Source organism: Syngnathus acus, chromosome 10, assembly GCF_901709675.1.
Source record: "Syngnathus acus chromosome 10, fSynAcu1.2, whole genome shotgun sequence".
NCBI lineage: Eukaryota > Metazoa > Chordata > Actinopteri > Syngnathiformes > Syngnathidae > Syngnathus > Syngnathus acus.
Window position 1 is genome coordinate 5,119,890 of NC_051095.1, and position 20,205 is coordinate 5,140,094.

The 20,205-nt window shown below is 42.6% G+C and overlaps 1 protein-coding gene across 8 annotated transcripts; it reads left to right on the forward strand.

The window, feature by feature from the left end:
- Positions 1-6,210: 6,210 nt before the first annotated feature.
- elavl2 (ELAV like neuron-specific RNA binding protein 2) lies at positions 6,211-17,526 on the forward strand. 8 transcript variants are annotated; one of them, XM_037262090.1, is made up of 8 exons: positions 6,211-6,597; positions 10,618-10,708; positions 10,888-11,125; positions 11,851-11,954; positions 12,948-13,101; positions 14,034-14,220; positions 14,979-15,017; positions 16,015-17,526. In XM_037262090.1, the coding sequence occupies exons 2-8, from the start codon at positions 10,637-10,639 to the stop codon at positions 16,337-16,339; spliced, it is 1,119 nt and encodes a 372-aa protein (XP_037117985.1). In that variant the 5' UTR covers positions 6,211-6,597; positions 10,618-10,636; the 3' UTR covers positions 16,340-17,526. The 8 variants fall into 8 exon arrangements, with proteins under 8 accessions (XP_037117985.1, XP_037117983.1, XP_037117984.1 ...); XM_037262088.1 differs by having other exon boundaries at positions 10,891-11,125; positions 14,034-14,259; XM_037262089.1 differs by having other exon boundaries at positions 6,212-6,597; positions 16,012-17,526.
- Positions 17,527-20,205: the final 2,679 nt, after the last annotated feature.

Sequence of the window (20,205 nt, forward strand, 5' to 3'; positions counted from 1 at the left end):
TGACTTGCTGTCAAATATTCAAAGAAATAGAAATTGAAGCCAGTTGAAGTTAGGCTCTTCCTGTAGATTCGCTCACGATCGAATTTGGGCTCATTCTTTACGGATTAAAAGCGATTTATTCATAATACCTGGCGACACATGCTTGGTCGGCGGTATGTGTAAGCCCTGTGTCGCCTTTAAAGGCGCTGTCCCTTCAAGACACGCTTTTAATTCCACAGCAGGAATAGCAGCAATATTTAACAGAAAATGTCACAAAATGTCAAGTTGGGAAAATGTCACCAGGGAAGGACTGAAGAATGACCTGAAAGCTCCCCCTTAAGATGAAATAAATATGCCCCTGTGGTGTTATAATTTTTTTTTTTCTTCCCGCCATTCATTTTCAGGCTAGAGAGAGATAAATGAACTCATTCATTTCCACCACCAAAAGTTTGATTTTTGTTGCCATATGGATATGACAGATATGATATATAGTAACAGTGATAACTTTCCCGCCAATTCCAAATGATGAATTTGTCAATGCATCACAGTGGGACTGTGATGAATTTGGTGTAATCTGGAAGATGTTTATCGCCGGCAAAAAGAACAGCTCTCCGTGTCCTTCAGTGCTGCTTCAATGAGCATTTATTTATTTATTTATTTATTTTAAATAATATTCTAATCGCCAACAGTGGCGCTTTCTAAAACGGACATTGTAAGTCTCGGCAATTTTGCCAACAAATGCGTTGATTTCTTTTTTCTTTTTTTTTCTTTCAAATTATAGATATGAGACAAAAATGTTAGCTTATAAATACACAAATAAAAAATGAAAAAACACTCATAATTAACAAGATAACATAACTCAATCTACTATATATTTTTTAAAATAATTGTTTGAATTTGTAACCCATAAATAAATATATAATTCAAATAAACAAAAATAACAAAGACAAGGATAAAAAATTGAAAAAAAAAACTGCAGACCTGCATCACATTGTTAGCTGGAGGCAAAGGAAGGGAAGCCAGAAGTAAACATTGCTACTGTTATCTAGAAAAATGTCAACTTGTTGTGGTTTTGGTTGCCAAAACATTCAAAGCAAAAATAAAAAAAACTGTTTGGGAAAAATAAGACAAATGTTGGCAAAGTACTTAGCAACAAAAAAAAAGATTAAACAAAAGTACATAAATTCCCAAATATACGAGGAAAAACAGTATCAGTGTCACATGATGGACATCTTCTTAGCAGTATCGTTTTTGTGGTTTGCCACTCACGTAAGCTAAGCTGCCAAAACAAGTCTTCCAAAGCAAAGCTCGCTTTCAACAAGAGGCGTGTAGAACGCACTAGTGTGATGCCACTGATCACGGGCTGGGGGGGTGAAATCAATTTCCTCCTTTGTTCCAGGCACTGCAAGCCTTATATTGGACGCAGCATCCTGACACGGAGGAGATTGGTGGCCACTGGCCAGGATGCTGAATTTTTCATGAAGCAGGAAAGGTTAGATAAGATCCTCCCACACGCAGGAGATCGTGCACTCACAGATGCATCTCGAGAGCCCGGCCGGTCGTTCAAGGAGAAATTGTGAATGTGACTCCCGTTGCTGAACGATTATTCACAGGCACACGTTTACAGAGTGCCACATTGCAGCATGTTGCCGTTGCTAATCCTTCATTTTTAACCTGTTAATTATGATTACAGTTAGCTAGCGCAGATTGCATTGATGTTGCACGGCCTCCTTCGGTCCCGTGGCGGCAATCGACGCTTGTCCAAGCACTTTGAATACACAAAGTCAATTCTGCAGTCGAGCTGGGAGTGCCATCAAATATTGATTCAATGCAGATTGCAGTTTGTTTGTTTTTTTGTGCTATATGCTGGCCACTCCCAATTCAGATTTGGCGTCTATAGTCGTCTATGGCACTGAATAAAAAGTCTGCTAAATGCTAACATATAATGTAAAACGACATAGGCCGACTAAACAAAGCTAGCATCTCCCTGATGGTAAATGTCGTTTTTTGTATTGGCTATATGCTGGCCACTCCCAGTTCAGATTTGGCGTCTATAGTCGTCTATGGCACTGAATAAAAAATCTGCTATCTAAATGCTAACATATAATATAAAACGACATAGGCCAGCTAAACAAAGCTAGCATCTCCCTGACGGTAAATGTCATCATAATTTAGGTTATGTGTATCGATTAAAGACATTGATGTTTGGGGCGGGGTTAGGGTCGCTCAAATTATCTATATTATATATATATATATATGTATCTTAAATGGACAACATTAAGGCACCCAAAAATAAGGGGGGGGGGGGGGCATCTGGCTGTATTCACCCGGCATGCGTGTGCAAAAGCCGAAAGAGGAATATCGAAGCGTTGTGAGCGTCCCGTCTGTGAAAGCGCCATTAAATTGTCAGTTATGATGGATGTTCCGCCTTTCCTGCATTAACTGCTACATTAGGAGTCATTAATTCTTCAGGATGTGCACTAGAGATCAGTGGGCCTCCCAGAGGAGGGTGTGCGTGTGCGTGCATGGCGTCTCCACCATGATGGAGAAGTGAGACGGAGAGATAAAGAGGGTGGGGTGCTCTGACTATTGCAAATTAGCTTTGTTGTCAATCAACACTGCGAGCAGGCATATTGACGGTCATTTGCAGCCGCACCCCCTTTGCAATTACACCCACGTTTTTAAAAAATGAATTCATTTTTTATTTATTTGATTCATGGAGGGCAATTACTCTCAAAGTGTGCTACGAATACCGCTTGGGATACGCGTGAGCCTTTAAGTTGTACGCAAATGAACCACTGCTTAAGTTCAATTGAGTTTAGCTTAGATTTTGAGTAAAAAAAAAAAAAAACTGCATTTAAGCTTGACTCTTTCATGCAGTCATGCTGAATGTACCCTTAAGATCATTTTAACATTCTCGAGTAGTGATACAGGGAAGCGCCCCTGTTTGATGTTTAACACGCAGGGTATGAAAAACAAATCCTGTTCTTTTTCCTTTAAAGCAAACATCCTTGGAAATGACTATCTGGCAGCACCATGGGATCGGCCAACATGAGTCATTATTCATATTACAGTTAAAGAAACACTTATGAAGTAACCCAAACTCAGATTAAAAAAAAAATGCTTTTAAAAAAAGGAAAGCCAACTGAAACTGTATCTTACGTTTATAGAAAAAAAAAAAAATTCTTTGTCAACTAATATTAGCTCATTTTAAATGTAGTTATTTTGTCATGGCTAGTTGTTTGAGAATTTAGTTTCGTGTTGTAGTTGTCCACATATTAAATAACTAAAACTAATACGAAATCTAAGATAAACAAAATAAAAAATGATCTAAAAATAAAAGCTCTAAAAACAAAAACTAACTACGCAGCTAGCTGAAGAATTTATTTGATCCTGGGTTTTTTTTTTGGTTTTTAAATCCCACACTTTTTTTTTCCCCCAATCCTGCACGGGATTTTTCATCTTCTCTGGGGAGCGTCTGTTTGCCAGAGAGATGAGCGCCACTTGTTTTAGTGACTGCGACACGAGTGGGTATTGACTTTCTTGCCGCCATCTGGAGGGAGAGTGCCTGTTCCTGCGCAGTGCAGCAGCCTGAGCAGCTGAAATGTGTGCTTCATGCAGTAGTGTTCTAGGCTACGACCGACGGCATTACACAAACCACACACTATACAGCATAGGTGGGTGTCAAACCCAAGGCCCGGGGGCCAGATACGGCCCGCCACATCATTTTATGTGGCCCGCAAAGACAAATTTTCCATGGACTTTGTGTCAATACTAAAATGACAAATTGCCTTGACTTTTGAAAAATAGAGAAATTGCTAGCAATTTTTTATTACCATTCATCTTTTTAAAAAACAGTTTTGATTAGTTTGTGATTTCAAAACTAGTTATCAGTTTGTTGCGTATAAGGCGCTGACAGTCATAATGGCCCTCCGAAGGAAACTATGATTACGATGCGGCCTGCGACAAAAATGAGTTTGACACCCCTGCTTTCCAGTATCGTAAAATAGTGGGAAACACGCATGTAAATTTCAAATAGGATTTTGAACAAGTTTTGCGGTAGAGAAAAGTTGAACGATACGAAGATGTGTTTGCGCAGTACAGTATCGCTACGATAAAATCTAATACATCAAGTCACGCATGACTAATAATCTTGTGTCTAGACGCAGCTTTTAGCTTTTAGGGGTTAGCTGCTCAAATGTTGAATAATTAATAGTTGTTTTTTTTTAACCGTGTTCCAGCTCATTCTTTTTCTGCCAGTTGGCAAATAAGTTAGCGGCGACACGTCAGAAAGGTTACATTGTGTGAAAACACCTCCATAAAACAGACGTGACTCACGCGCTAAAATTAGCTTTGCCTTTTGAATTGAACTCACCTGAGAGTAGGCTCTTGCGCCTCCTAGTGGCACAGTCCATTCACATTAGGCGGTTCTTTTTTGCGGAGGGGTTATTGTGTTATTCTCGAGAGACTTTGAAAGTGCCATTTGAAGGCGCTTTGGGTAGGTTAGGTGTGAGGGTCACTGTTTAGTAAAGGTTAGGGTAAGGGATGAATTGGAGGTATTATATAGGTCTTCGTATTTGTTCTCTCATGGGAAATACGGCTATTAGATTTCTTCAGAAGCCATGTGAAGGAGCAGGAAGAGTCAAATAAACCTTCCGAGTTTCCGCGCCATGCGTCTGCGGTGAATTTGTGTCAAACAGGTGAAAGAACAGTCGAGTGGGGGAATCAGTCAAGCTTGTCGCCTTGACCTACTTGACTGTAGCGGAATACTGGAAAGCAGCTCCGGGCTCCCGTTTTTTGTTTTCTGCAGAGAAAACATGGCATTTCTGATCAAATTTAAATCAATGGCTACACTTTAAATACCAAAGCACAAATCTTGGTAAAGGTCATCTTTAAAGCGAATTGTCCAATATGAATTCAGGTCTCTGTAAAGTGAAAATAATTGTCTTTTGAATTTTGACAACGAAGGCAGATTTTAAATCTCATTGTTTTGTCATCAGGAGGGAACTTGTCTTAAAAATGTGGAAGCGATTTTGGAGATTCAGACGAATCCAGACAGGACCTAAACTCGTTGAACACAATCAATGGAGCTAAGACGCCCCATCGGTTACAGGTCACGAAAGCGATGTTGGCCAATGTTTGCCTCCGTGATTGAAGTGTCCCCCCTGTCGGGTGTACGTTAATTGAGTCCTCCCTGTAATCGCACGCAGCAAGTATGATTGGCTGGCGGGAAAAGAAAGACCGGTGGGGATTATCCTCAAGGTCTCTTGTTAAGGTTCCCAGGCGGAAAATTGAAAAGCGATTTTCTCTTGTCCTCTCCAACGTTGTGACGGGCAACTAACTGTCAAGCTTTGTGCGCTTTGAGCTCAACACCAGAAAAGTTTCCATTATGGCTGCTAAAACATCTGACTCATTCCGCCCTACTTTTCAGTATGTATTTATTTGCGGCCGCACTAGTCAAGTTCTTTTGTGTGAGGCGGCGTTAAACATACTCCGGCGCAATTTATCGCTCGCGCATTGTAAAGGTTGCCGAAATATCTGACACGTCCTATTTTTTTCAGTTTATTTTTGGAAATGTCTGCAGGGCTTGCAAAATTCTGGGAATTTTTTAGTTGTAAACATTCTGTAAGGATTAAACCTAATTTGGGGAAATAATCTAGGCATTTACAGAAACGAAGGTGGCTTTTAAGTATTAGGTAGCTGGTATCGGAAGCCTCCACGAGTACCCAATATCTTAAAATAAGGCTGGTATCAGCCCGATAACATTCCTGATATCGGCCTGATATCGAGCCGGGTTTCTGTACCCGCCCATTCCCAAATCTATAAATCTAACAAAAGAAATGCTCGCTGAACTGATGCAAGCATGAACATAGTTGTGTGCACCCTGACATCCCCCCCCCTTAAAAAATTACATAAAAAATTACTTTACCATGATTCTGTGCACTCACCCCTAAAAGAAAATCACTTTGCATATTTTATATTGACTTGGGGGTGACAGAACACCATGAACGCCCACCTCGGAGGGCAGCGAAGGTTGATGAGTGACAGCAGCGCCGACCAATGGCGCCTTATGGCGGCTCGGAGCCAATCGCGGAAAGCGCGTGCGTGCGTCTGGTTGGAAGGATGGAGAGTATACTTCCGCGTCCAGTGTATGTGTATGTTGAAAAGGGAGGGAGGGGGGCGGGCGAGAAAGAGAGAGAGCGCGAGCGAGCGAGCTGTGATACGGCTGTATATATTCGCCGGCAGCACTATGTTCCTTTTAAAGACGAGCTCCTCCGTGCGCCGCTTGGCACTCAGAAATGTCGCCTGTTTGTGTGGCCCACCTGTAAAAGCGCGAGACAGGCACGAGCCAGGGGCTTCTCCTTTTTTTTTTTTTTTTTTTTTTACTTATTTGATTCCTTTTTATTTCTGTGCCCCACCTTCCCTTTTCCCTTCCGACCCCTTCTCATTTTGTTCCTGCAAGGAAGTCATTTGTGTGTTTTGATTTAATAAATATTTTATTTCCCCATCCTCATTTTATGTCGTTTGTGTTTCTTTTTATGTTTGAACTTTAAAATATTTATATTTTATATATACCATTGGCTACTTGGACGTCCGTAACTTTCATTTATAAAAACGGTAAGATGATGTTCTTTGCACGTTGTCTTGTGGCTGTCTTTCAACGGCGGACCATCTCTGGTTGCATGTGAACGCCGCGTGACGCGTTCAAGGTCCCTCGATCCGACGGGACAGACCAGAGAAGGATGGGTGTATGGATTGCTTAATGCATGAATGAGCTCTATAACGTAGCCTTCACAGCAGCGAAGACTGTTTATTGGTGGTATTGTCTTTTGTCTTTCTCTCCCCCAAATGCGGGACACGGTCCGTGGAACTTGTTTTTTTTTTTTTATCATAAATATCCCCTTGGGTGCAATTTATTTCACGTATCAATGCCAATACAACCTGCCTGTAAAAGGAATTTGTAATTCAATTCCCCCTCGGTACTAGTGAGCTGTGATGGTCTAATTTGTATTATTTATTGAATTGTTTGATAAATTTTTCCATTGTGTAACGTCCATTGGATTTATCGAGTACACCTGCGCCCAATCAAGTCATACCATTTCCGGGTCGACGCTGCGCCCTTTCTGATTGGCCGAGGCCCCGATTAGTTTACTTATGCCGGCTGCGACCACACCACCGCCCCCTATTCGCCCTCACGAAGACCGCAAAGTTCCATGAGAACAGACATTTAACAAGCCACGTCGCTTCAACACTTAACGGTAAGACGCCATTGCGTGCTAGTGTCGAATTGGTGCTCTCCCCCTCAAAAAAAGTTTCAGATATGGCCGAACTTCGTGAAAAGTTTTGGCGGAGCAGTGTTGCGAGCGAGTTGTTAGCCTCGTTGTTAGCTAATAGGGAGGAAGCTTCCTCGTTACCGGTGTCCCCCATTTGTGGCGAAAGGCCCACCGGCTCGTTGTGCTCCATGCATACTTTTGATATTCTCGATATTTCAGTATATTACATATTATTTCAGTAGTCCGCACCGCTCTCTTCATTGGAGGTTTCTAGAGGAAAAATACTGTAGATGGTCGGCTCCCGTGAGTGTGCGTGTAGGTTTTGAAAAGAGGAATGAATGCACACCCTAGCTGGAAATTCATTTTGCTGTCGTTTTAACACATGACATACATTTCTCCTTCCAAAGTGTGCCCATTGCACGCTTGTCGAATAAAATGCTAATAAATTAAAGGTGAGTTTAAACGTGACTTGCTTTTTTTAACAAGTTGGCGCATGCGTGTGAGCAGCTCGCAGGTGTTGCGCTGCAGCGCAATTAAGCTTGGTGCTTCGAAGTCTTGTGAACTGTTGTAGCCGTTCGGCTTTTTAGAAAAATGTATAAAATGTATATCATGGAGCCTTTCATCATTATGTTTGAATCAAACTTGTTTTAAAAATAAAATCGTAGGTAAAGTAGCTGGTCTCTGTGTTGATTGTTCCAGGCGTTTCTCTGCATTTAAGTGGAACATTGGGAGGAGTTCATTGTTTTAATGTATTTGTCTACTGGTACTGTAAATGAGGCGACTTTATTGTAAGGCAACCACGTGACATCCTTGAGGATGGATGGATGGATGGATGGATCTAATGTGCAGTGAGTGTGTATGAGGCACCAAGGCGATTTTGATGAAGTGGGAGAAAGTGTACTTAATTCATTAAGGGCGACCGGATCTGTCATTGGATTAAAATGGCCTTTTTAAAATATTGCATAGAAAGCTACATGGCTACTCTATCCAATGGTGTCTAAACGCTGTCCTCAAGGTCCTGATCTTCATGTCTCCTTGCTGCAACACACTGCAATAAATCAGGAGCTTGTTCAGAGCTTGCTAGGATGGGCTGATGATTTGAATCAGGTGTTGTAGCAGGAAGAACGGTGGCCCTTGAGGACCAGTGTTGGACACTCCTGCTCTAACCTATGTCGATTTGTCTAAACAGCACTCCTCACTAATTTATGCCCCAATAGATAGATATAGATATTGGACAACATTTCAATATCATTTCAAACTCCTAGACCTTTGCTTTTAAAGATATGGCATTAATTGATTTCCATGTGCATCTTCAGTGTGTAGGCACATGCGGCCAAAACTCTCCGTAACAACCCAGGCTTAACTTGGCTCTCTCTCACAATACGAAGCTTGTCACAGTCAAGGTGTGCCTTATAACTGTACTACTTTCCTGTTTGGACAGAGCTGTGTTTGTGTTGTAGAAAGGACAGTCATTTAGGTGCGCTTGATTTTTGAGACTAAGGTCACAATGTTTCAAGGAAGGTTTGCTGGAAATGTTTGGTTCCATTTCCATTTGAAGTTTAGAGGGCTTTATTTTGCAAATGATAAACACAAGAGCCTTAAAACCCCAAGAAGTTTTTGTAAATTCCTGGTTTGGTCTCATAAAATTCCCTTTTCTGAAGTAAGTCGCAATGTCACACGAAAAGTCAAGTCGAGCCAATTGCCGCGGGTGTTGCATGTGCCTCCACTGTGAAGATATTTTGAATCATCACTTGTGGGGGGGGTTTTTTCTCTCCCCCCCTCCTTTTTTTTTTTTTTTTTTTCCCAAGGACGGACATGCCGTGCGGCAGCTCGTCACGCACGCTCGGTCAATCGTGTCCTCGGCGGAGGATTCGTGCCTCCCTCGCTTCAAGTGCTGGGTCGCATCAGCGCACGCTGAGCTCACAGTTTGCCTTGAGGTCGCGCTTTAACGAGTTCGCCGCTTAGTCACAAACGCTCCGTTATGGAGCTTAAATGTTTACAAACAGGAGCAGGACTATTCGTACTGGAGTTATCGTGGGGGGGGGGGGGGGACACTATGTACAGTAAGGGATAGATGAGCACAAAGAAACATTTACCCGAGCACCTTTTTCTTCCATTTCCAGGCCATTCCTAAAATTTGATTCCGCTAATTGCTTGCACTTGACAGTGTTTCTCTCCTCCGTCAAACGTCTGTCTGTCTGGCTGGCTGGCTGGCTGGCACACAGTCAGTGCCTGGCGGTGTTGCGTCTCGCCAAGATTTCCCATCCAAGTGTTTATCTAATGAAATATTTGTGCCTGCAAGCGGGACGCTGGCCAGTGTTTGTGCTTTTGCGCTGAGAATGAAAGGTGGAATATGCACCAGCCACAGATTGAAGCGACAATATGTGCTTTTGCCTGCCTCTTTTGTCGACCACAATGTCCAAATTTGATTCGATAAATCTTGGGGGGGGAAATAGCGCCCGACAGATTAAATGGCCACGAGCCCCTTTTTACAATAATCTTACTGGGCCTGAGTAATGCAGATGAAACGCATGTTTTAGTATTCGCTGATCAATTTTCGCTCACAACGTTGTCCTCGTGCCTTTTTGTCCACGAGTTGGAGCTGTGACTCCATTCAACGACGCATCTTCCCTGAGACATTGACCGCATGACCGCGCCCCAACACCTACCACATTTACAACAATGGCGGAGTACCAGTTGGCGCAGTGGAACGCCACTGCCGAGTATAAGATTTTGCTTGTACAGCAAAATCCGCTTTGATAAACTCATGGCTCAATGTTTTTCTGCATGCTATTTAACTTTAATTCCTCTCGTCAAGTTTGACAAATAATAAAGGTTCTGACTATAATTTGTTGTTGTAAGCCTTAAGGGACCAAAAACAGTTATTTAATTATTCTGCCAAATATTGGAATTAGACTCAAGAAATCCATATTGATCGAGCCCTAATAAATTGGTCGTATTTCTTCGCAAATTTGAATTCTCTTGGTAATATCAAACTGATTCCTCAAGTGTAGCTGGTGTCACAATGGTGCATCTACCAATGCAAATTAGCATGCTAATGCTAAACAACTGCTTGTTTAGCAAGCACGACACAGAAACAGAGCAGACAATTGTCTCAGGCATATATTTTTCTTTTCCGTGGGAGTGACTACTGACTGTTGGGGGACCTTCCCTGCTTCCTCTTCTTGCTTATAAGCTGCGTGTCAGAACTGTGTGGCTGGCCGCCAACGCTTGGATGCCGCTTATTGTCCAGGATATTTTATTTATTTTGGTTGTCAAAATGATGGTGCCTGGTCGGGTGTTGGCGCGCGTTGGCCGTGGAATGTTGCCTTTGCTCTAACATGATTTTGTGTCAACATTTCAGAAGTCATCTCTACGCTAACATGGCAGTCAGACTGTGCGATGTGGCCTCTCTGCTTAGAAGTGGCTCGTGGGCCTCCGAGCCTTGGACCGGGGTGTGTGCCGCTCCTTTGTTGTTCTGGCCTCATGTTAGCGCTTCTCGCAAACTTTCCTGTTTATCGCCGATTGTGCGGAAGTCGCGTTAGCGGTGTAGCTTCACCTGCTTGACGTCATGGATGTATGAATGATGGAATCTGTCCTTTTCCATGACTCTTCTCCTCTGGCCCGTTTTTAGCAGGTGATAGCAGCCATGGAAACGCAGCTGTCCAACGGGCCCACGTGTAACAATAGCAACGGGCCGTCGAGCATCAACAACTGTTCCTCGCCCGTGGAGCCGGGTAGCCTGGAGGATAGCAAGACCAACCTGATCGTCAACTACCTGCCTCAGAACATGGCCCAGGACGAGCTCAAGAGCTTGTTCGGGAGCATTGGAGAGATAGAGTCCTGCAAGCTTGTCCGAGACAAAATAACAGGTAAGCTCATTTCGATCTGGGAGTTTTCCAAGCGACTCCCTGAACCGCTTATGCACTCGAACCATTTACACGTCAACTTGACTTGACCTCGTGTAAACGTTTGGAGGTCAAACGGTAAAATTCACTACAGGTGTTTGATTTCTGTGAATTTCTGAGGACTTGCGTGCCTTTTGTGTGCCTCTTGCAGTGTCTCTGTTGCAACCTGCTGATGACTCGGCAAGCTCACCATTGCGAGGCTTCAAATGGCGTCTTCTCAGAGGGAAGTGGCCGCTGTGCTTCGGCTGTCATCTGCAGGTTGCAACAGACCTTGAGACTGGGAACGTCACAGAAAGCAATAGTGTAAAAAAAAAAAAAAAAGACATGAACATTAAAAAGTTTAGAGTAGGTGAATTTGTCATGAAATTTGTCTTCATCCTAAAATTTCACTACAAAAAGCTTTCGGGTAGTTACAGTTGTTAAGAACCTGAATTTCACAAACCTACCTATTGATAAACTTGAATGTCCAAATTTGTTTGCGTTAAGGATTACATAAGCAAGTTTTGACTTGGACTGTATTGACTCGAATCATAGTGTTAAATCTCGTCACGTTAAATCGTGAATTAAGGTGACAGTTGGGGAGCAGCCGTTTGTAATTTTGAAATGCTCACAATATGACAATTGTTTTTGTTTTGTTTTCTACTGTACAAATGTACGGTGAACAAGCAAGTGTGATTTGGCGCTTGCAGGGCAGAGCCTCGGCTATGGATTTGTCAACTACGTGGAACCTAAGGATGCGGAAAAAGCCATCAACACCTTGAATGGCCTGAGACTTCAGACCAAGACCATCAAGGTAACATGTCTCCAAAATCTAGTTAGCGTTGAGGAGTGGAGCAGTGGCATAACGAGACTGGAGGGAAAAAAAAAAAAAAACAGGCTCCCTGGGAAGAGAGCATATTGTTAATCCGGGCACATGAGCGGAGCAGAACAGTTTCTATGGTTTCATGTGCTGTACAAGCGGCAGTATGCATTTACAGGGAGGTGGCGGCCATTAGCATTCATCCGGCGGCAGGTGTGGCGGCGGCGTAACCGTCGCGCTTTCCATATGCTGCCTGGGAGGAAAGAATAAGGGAAAGTAGGGTGGAGCAAAAGCGGCTATGACAAAGCTGCAGTGCCTGAAGGTGAGGGTGGGGGCTCTCACTGAAGACCACCTTGACATATCTTACCAACGCATGCAGAAGGAGCTATGAAAGCAGTTCATTTCAAGCAAGCAAATGTACTGTTTTATTTCATAGCTGTATACATAAATGCATTCTGTTGCCAAATGATTAATTATGCACAGTGGGCATGGATGCAAAAGGCTTGTCCGCCAAAAAATATTTCTGCCTGTTTAGGTTACGCTGTAAAAATACCACAAACATATCTTAGCCTTAAAGTGGAAGTAAAATCAAACATTGTCTTTGCTGTCATATGTTCGATGCGCTCCCACTTGACAGAACTTAGCATTCTAATCAATATTATAGAAGAATGAAGCAGAAAAATCCACCAGCCCTTTTTATTTGTACCGCCACCTGCTGGTGACTAAAAGTGATGTCGCAGAGCCCAAGGTGCGCCATGACCTTCAGTTTCAAAGTTGCAGTTTCCAAACGTTTTCATTTTAACTTCTCATGGAACCGGTCCAAAGAGTAGAGTAAAAATAGACAACATGGCTTTAAAAGCATGTGAACGGAGCTGGGATGATTTTCCCTAGCTGCACTTATTGGCCTTCGTTGATTTACGATGACCTTTTAGGGGATCTTACAAAATGAGATGCACTAGCGCTCAAGGCTGTCTGTCTACCCCTTAGGTGTCCTACGCACGTCCGAGCTCCGCTTCCATCCGAGATGCAAATTTGTACGTCAGCGGCTTGCCGAAGACCATGACTCAGGCGGAACTGGAGCAGCTCTTCTCGCAGTATGGCCGCATCATCACCTCACGCATTCTGGTGGACCAGGTGACCGGTGAGTCGGATGCGATGGCGGCTCCTCTTTTTTATTTTCATTTCCTCTGAGCTTTTGGAATTCTTCCATCATGCTGCTGCTTGCTATCAAGCTGAGCGCTCGCTGCATGATGACTTAAGAAGACGACGGGCGTTTGGACAGCGCAGCATAGGCGCCGTTAATTCCACAAGTAGGCGTATGAGTTGACTGCATACTCGCATCAACTTTAATGGGGTTTTCTCAAAACCATTTCCCTTTTATCGTTTTGTCCCCCAAAGAGACGGAACCAAATGACACAGCGGGGCCCTGCAAAATGCATCACGGGTGTATCGGTGCGAGATACCAAAATGCAATTTTCCACCCGACATGTTCATAAATATGCATGGAGTGGGTAGAATATGAAATGGGTGTAAAGTAGCGGGGCTCGGGTGCGTCAGTGCCACTGGAGCGAGTCATGCGCCGCGGAGAGAAACAAAATGCATTTTTAGAGCGACTGCCGTGTGGAAGACGCCCCACTCGAATAAACATCAGGACGTTTGGCAAATCCGGGATTCCCTTAGCCACGCATATTGCATATGTTCCGTCCTGACGAATTCGCTTGCAGTTGTATCAAAAAGAATAACCGAGGCCATCCAAATGAACGTGCGCCATTTTCCAAAACTCGATTTTAAAGATCCATGAAGAAAATCTGCTTCCTGGCGGTATACAACTGTCTATTTATTTTTATTTTTTAACGTACTTACTCAAATGTATTTTACCAAACTATTTTCCCTGGTTTCAAAATGCTGCAAGGCTCCTGTGTAGTCAAGAAGTAGACCAAATGGAACCAAGCTTAATAACAAGAACTCTGTGATATTTTTCTTAAAATCACTGTAAACTAACCATAACAATGTTAAGTAGGGTTCATGTGCTTTTTGTTTTGCGTCATCAATGACCAATGTGTTGTGCCACAGGTCTTTCCAGAGGTGTCGGCTTCATCCGCTTTGACCGGCGGGTGGAGGCCGAGGAGGCCATCAAGGGCCTTCACTGTCAGAAACCGCCCGGTGCCGCCGAGCCCATCACGGTCAAGTTTGCCAACAACCCCAGCCAGAAGAGCAACCAGGCGCTGTTGTCGCAGCTGTACCACTCGCCCAATCGAAGGTACCCGGGACCACTCGCACAGCAGGCACAACGCTTCAGGTAAAAGGGGCACAGCCAAACACATTTCAAATGACAACAATCATTCATTTCCTCAGTCAGTCACTGGGTGTCATCTCAAAGGGAGCCTCTCATTCACGTACGCAACCCATCACCATCATTTGACGAGTCAAACTGATATATATATTTTTTTATCTTTCACCCAGCACTACTAACATGCAGAAAAACGCAATTTAACCGTGGTTTTTGCTTTTACCGTTAGTGCTAGAATGACGACGAAATGCACCAGAAACGTTAAGGGGAGACATTAAAATGATGGAAATGCTTTTAAGCATACCATGAGGAATGTGAAGTACCGCGTGTGCATTTTAGCACCCACTGCAGAAAAGCTGACTTTAGTGTTAAGTAGCATTTATCTGCGCTTGAGCAAACCAACAAAAAAGTGAATCTGTTGCTGGGTCAGACGCCAGCACCTAACATGCTTGGAATTTCGGAAGTGTCTTGCTCAAAGTTTGCACTGTTTAACGTTTTGTGTATTTGTTTTTAAAATGGACAAAAATGCTGCTTAACATTCACCTTATTTTGTTTCTCCTCAAACGCATATTTGCTTCCCATTTTTTATGAGTTTCCATTAATTCTGGACTTTCACATTTTTCAGTTAAAATTATTTTTAAACAATTTTATTAAATTTGTTATTAAATGAAGTCTGCATGGATGGACAGACGGTGATGCGCTCATCTCTGCTCATCTTATGTTTTCAGGCTGGACAACCTGCTCAATATGGCCTATGGCGTGAAAAGGTTTGTGGCTTTTTACTCTCATATTTAGTTTTCTGTTCATTTTACGAGCCCTTGAAAATCTAGTTCTGTTCTCGACCTCTGAGTAATGATGCACAACATTAACCTGTGTAAGCAGGTCACTGAAAATGACAAATCGTGGACCCCCTAAAAAGGGTCAATTTGGCTTCCAACAAAATGTGGTTGAACTATTTCATAAGAGTGACGTATTAAAAAAAAAAAAAAAGTGAATTTGGCCTGCAGCATTACAGTTTGCGAGAAAACGAAACTATAAACACCAAGAGTAGAACTAGCACAAAATTCACAAACCGTAAAACATTCACTTCAAAATAGCATCGTTTGACATTATGTACTTACAGTCACGAAGCAATGATAGCCATGAAATGGACTCATGAATATTGCTCCGGGCGCTGCGAGGGTATGAGCAAAATGTCTCGTGGCTTTTGAGCACGGCGCATCGTGTCCCAACATGTCAGTACTGGGCGGCTTTGCGCTTTTCTGGGCCACTATTGCAGAGCGTTGCGCCGGCCCCGCATACACTGTACGCGTACTGGGCTAGCTCACCTTGATCTTTTATGGACGGCCCCATTGCCTTTTCATGTCTCTTGCATCAGACCTCTTTCAGGATGCGCCGGTGGCCGAGGGCACCGACAATAGAACAGGCCCCCTTCTCCCCACTCCCACCCTTTCCGAGCCGTCCTTCCGAACAAGTTCTCGCCTTGACGGCGATGCGCGCACCTGTCACGCTGGATGTTTCGCACAAGGCTAAGTGGAGCAACTCATCTCGCGCGACACCGCCTGAAAGTTGCCCCCATATTTTCTGAGCGCTTTTGAATTTTGGTTTCCTCAAAACTGTAAAACTGTGTTTATCAATATTTTCTTTGAATTTTTAGTGCGAGAGCCATACAACATAAAGTTGCTGCCCAACATGTCCACTTTTTTTTTTTTTTCCTTCTTTGGGTTGAGTTGACCGAGCAGCGTTTGTGTTTTGTCACAGCAGGTTCTCGGCCATGGCCATCGACGGGGTGACCAGCCTGGCGGGCATCAACATCCCGGGTCACAGCAGCGGCTGGTGCATCTTCGTGTACAACCTGGCTCCCGACGCCGACGAGAGCATCCTGTGGCAAATGTTTGGGCCCTTCGGGGCCGTCACCAACGTCAAGGTCATTCGCGACTTCAACACAAACAAGTGCAAAGGCTTCGGCTTTGTCACAATGACCAACTACGACGAGGCGGCCGTGGCCATCGGCAGCTTGAACGGCTACCGCCTGGGCGACCGCGTGCTGCAGGTGTCGTTCAAGACAAATAAGACCCACAAAGCGTAAGCGCCGCGCACGGTCGCGCCCGTCACATCACTTTCTTTTCCGTGAGCACTTTGGTTTTGTGCTCTCGTCGTTCCGTATTGTTGTGATTCTGTTCTCGTTTCGCTTGGTTCAGTTCTCGTTTCGCTACAGCTAATTTTTCCAAACGTTTTTTTTTTTCTTTTGCTTGTCTAACTTTTCAATGTTCTCTGTTTTGTCTGCGCTTACTGTCTAATGGATGAAAAGACAAAAAAATTCTTAAAGCAAGTACCTTGCCAAAGAGCTCCGAACCTCTTTGATGTGGGTTTAAAAAGCGTCTATTTTTATAAAAAGAGAAATTCGGAGAAACTTTTTACAGGACCTGGAAGATAAATGATGATCAAAAAAATATTTTGTCTTTGCGAAATATCTTCATATGACATCTTATGATGCTTTGAAACTTTATGAGAAAGTTTGCAGCAGGAGAGATTTACGGCATAAACGCTCGCCGTTTGCCGTCTTTGTAGTTGAGCCTTTCGCCAGCCTTTCCCGGCCGGCGTAGTGTGGTGGACCTGCCAGGTCCAGTCGCACTCCTGATTCAAAAAGGCTTTGTTTTTGCTTTTTTTTAAATATTGAAAGAGGAAAAGAAAGCTAAGTTAAGTATGTAAATAAGATTTTGGAGGGGCTATTTGGCCAGCTTGTGCTTTGAGTTTGATACTTTAAATTTTTGGGATGCCCCAAGTGGAAATCCTTCCTTAGTTTGCCAGATGAGGTGTTTACGGTACATTTAATTAGTCATTGGTTTGTTCTGTAAAATAGTCTTGTCAAAAAAAAAAAAAAAAGTGGGGGAAAAAGATCTATTGGAGATTTTGATTTTGTTTTCTGTATAACCCTTCTAGATATGTGTAAAAATTGTCTTACAAACCACACTTTGGAACTCTGATTATCTTTTTGTTGATTCATATTCACTTATCTACGAATATGTACTATTGCGTGATGCATATATGGACCTGTCGTCAGTGTATAATGGCTTCCTCCACTTGAGCGGTGAGAACGACGTAGTTGTCATTGATTGGATGTTAGCAGTTGATGACAAACTAATAGACAACAGCGTGTGATATATGCATTATGAATATCTTTGTTATTCTTGCTTCGAGTTTCCTCCCATTTGTGTTGGTGCCTGTTGAATTTGTTTTGATCGTGAGGATATTCATTGAAGTCGTGAAGTCTAACTTGATTTGGGTTGAGTTGTTTTCTTTTGTTGGAACTTTAGTCTTTAAAGAGGATGTACATATTTTGTTTTGTTAATATTTTGGTATTGAGTCCCAATCTCCTCCCCCACACACACACACATACACACACACACAATTGAGTACATCAATAAAATAAGTTTGAAGGGCAAATACTTTTTCTGTCAGTTTATTTTAAATATATTTCAAAAAATTTAAAATATTAACTTAAATCGAAATTAGAAACGCAATTTATAAATTTAAATGACTAAATGTGATTTTTTTTTATTTAATTGTTCTTCCATAACTGCCAAAATGCCCATTGCGATTCGAGAAAATAAACCCAGTGATAAACAAAAGACGACGGCACGACCAGCTCCCCAACTAATGAGTTTCCGACTCATTAAGCTCACATCGCTGTTTTGCGATAAATTCTTCCAGATTAGAAAAAACACAAAAATTAAGTATGCGCCAAATAGACAAGCCCAAATCAGTATTCTGATAACGACTCACTCGTGCCTGACTCGGCTGCACGTTGCCATAGCAACCCAATAGAAAGGCCACCATAGGGTTTTCGCCGCATCTGCTCTACCTTCCACTTTAACCCGGCTCTTCAGACGCACAAGCGCTATTTTCCCCTTTGCCGTGATTAGCGGTGAAAGCTCAATACTGTCCCGGCGCAAATGGCATATGTTGGCAATTATGGAAATGTGCGGACTCCGAGCGGCGAGGTCAAAAGGACGCCGACTGTCTCGCCTGCGCTCATGGCTGACTCGCCGACATATGACCTTGGCCATTGATTCCGTAGACACTTTAAGAGGTTGAATAAAGCCTGACAATATTATGTATCTTTAAAAAGAACTTGTAAAAAAGCTTTACTGTTTATCATGCTTTTTGAAAAGTATGTATATTACATTTCTGTAGGGGGCGCTACAGACCCTTTTTTCTTGTAGTTGTGTATGACAACTTGAAAATATAAAACTTTTCGCAAGGCCCGATGTGCACCATAATAATAATGAACATTTCTACAGAAACAATAAGGACCTTACAATACATGTCACATTTCCATACGCCTTTATTCCGTGTTCGTTTTTACATTCTACCATTATGGCTACCGGCTTTTCAGACATGAGTCTTTGGAAACTCTGCGTCAGTCAGTAATATGCGTTGACTCACTGGAAACGCAAAAGAAATCGTATCAGCCGTGTCAGAGTCCCAAACACTGCCCATTGTCTGATATTCCGTTTTGTGAAGAGGCGTTGGAGTGTGTCATTAACTCGTTCAGCGCGAGGTCATTCCCATCCTGCCTGTGTGCATTCACCATCAGGCCGCTTAATCGTGATTGCGGACCGATAGCATGGCAACCCTTTCAAGATAATTAGCCACGCCGTTTTTGTCACTGCAGAAGCCGCAGTTAATCTTACCGAGATGTAATTCATTTGCATCCGATTTTGATTTTTTTTACTACTTTTAGTAAGCGTGACCTTCAGAATCATATTGTTCAGGAATTAGCCCGACTCAAAAAAGTGACCAAGAAATAATTCTATAATTTCACTCATTTTATATAACTAGCATTATCTTACATCCTGAATTCTTTCAGTCAGGCACTATGTGTTAAACTCAAGGCCAGATACGGCCCATCATGTCATTTACGGTATGTGGCCAACTATGTCAACTTCATGTTTCCTGCTAAAACATCAAAATTGCACATTGTGGGACACAACAAAAAGGAGTTTGACACCCACGCTTAAGGTATGTACAAAAACAGAAAATTAAGGGGAATAGACTTCCTGACATGTTTATAAATGATGGTGCAACTAAAATGTGGCCTTAAAAATTGAAATAAAAAAAAAGTTGCTTTTATCTGTGTTATTGGAATTCAAATTGGAAGTTGGAACCATGTGTGCCAACAGGATAAATGATGCTAAATTGGGTATTTTGGTGTGGGTGGAATGCACTCCATTATGTTTCAAGCCAATTCCCGGGGTTTGGCTTTGGAGCGACGCATAATGTCTTTACCTTATTCAACCACCCCCTGTCAGTTTGCCTCCACCGGAGAGGTTGAAATGCTGATACAGAAGTTAGCGTTCCATCCCGCCAGAGCACACCAATTGACACGCAGTGCACACGTTTGTCCTTTGACTTTCCCTAGGCCTGGGTGATGGGGCGGCGGAACATCATGAAGACGGACGATGCTGTCGCACAGCATTTTACCGCACTCATTTCTCATTAGGGCGGCTGATGTCATTGTTACAAAGTCTGGAAGCGCTTCAGAATGGCAACGCTCCACAGTATGACCTAATAGTAATTGAACCCATTTTCACTGGATATTTTTTAATTGGATAAGTCAATTTATTTATAAAGCACAGAAACATCCGGTTTTCATAATGTAATATATGTTTTGAATAAAAAATTGTAAATTAACTGTTAAACAGGTTGATTTTTTTTTTTTTTTTTGCTGAAACATCACAACTATAAATTACAAGACATGGTCAAAACTTTTGTAGATTACACCATAAAAACAAAAACTGAACATTTTTCAAAAAATCTGATTATTTGATGTGGACTAGGTTATCTACATTAGGCTTTACGCAATCAGGATTTAGGAGACGATCACTGATAAGCAAATTAAAAAAAAAAACTAATAGCCAATCACCAATCCCATCAGAAGGTGAAAAATTG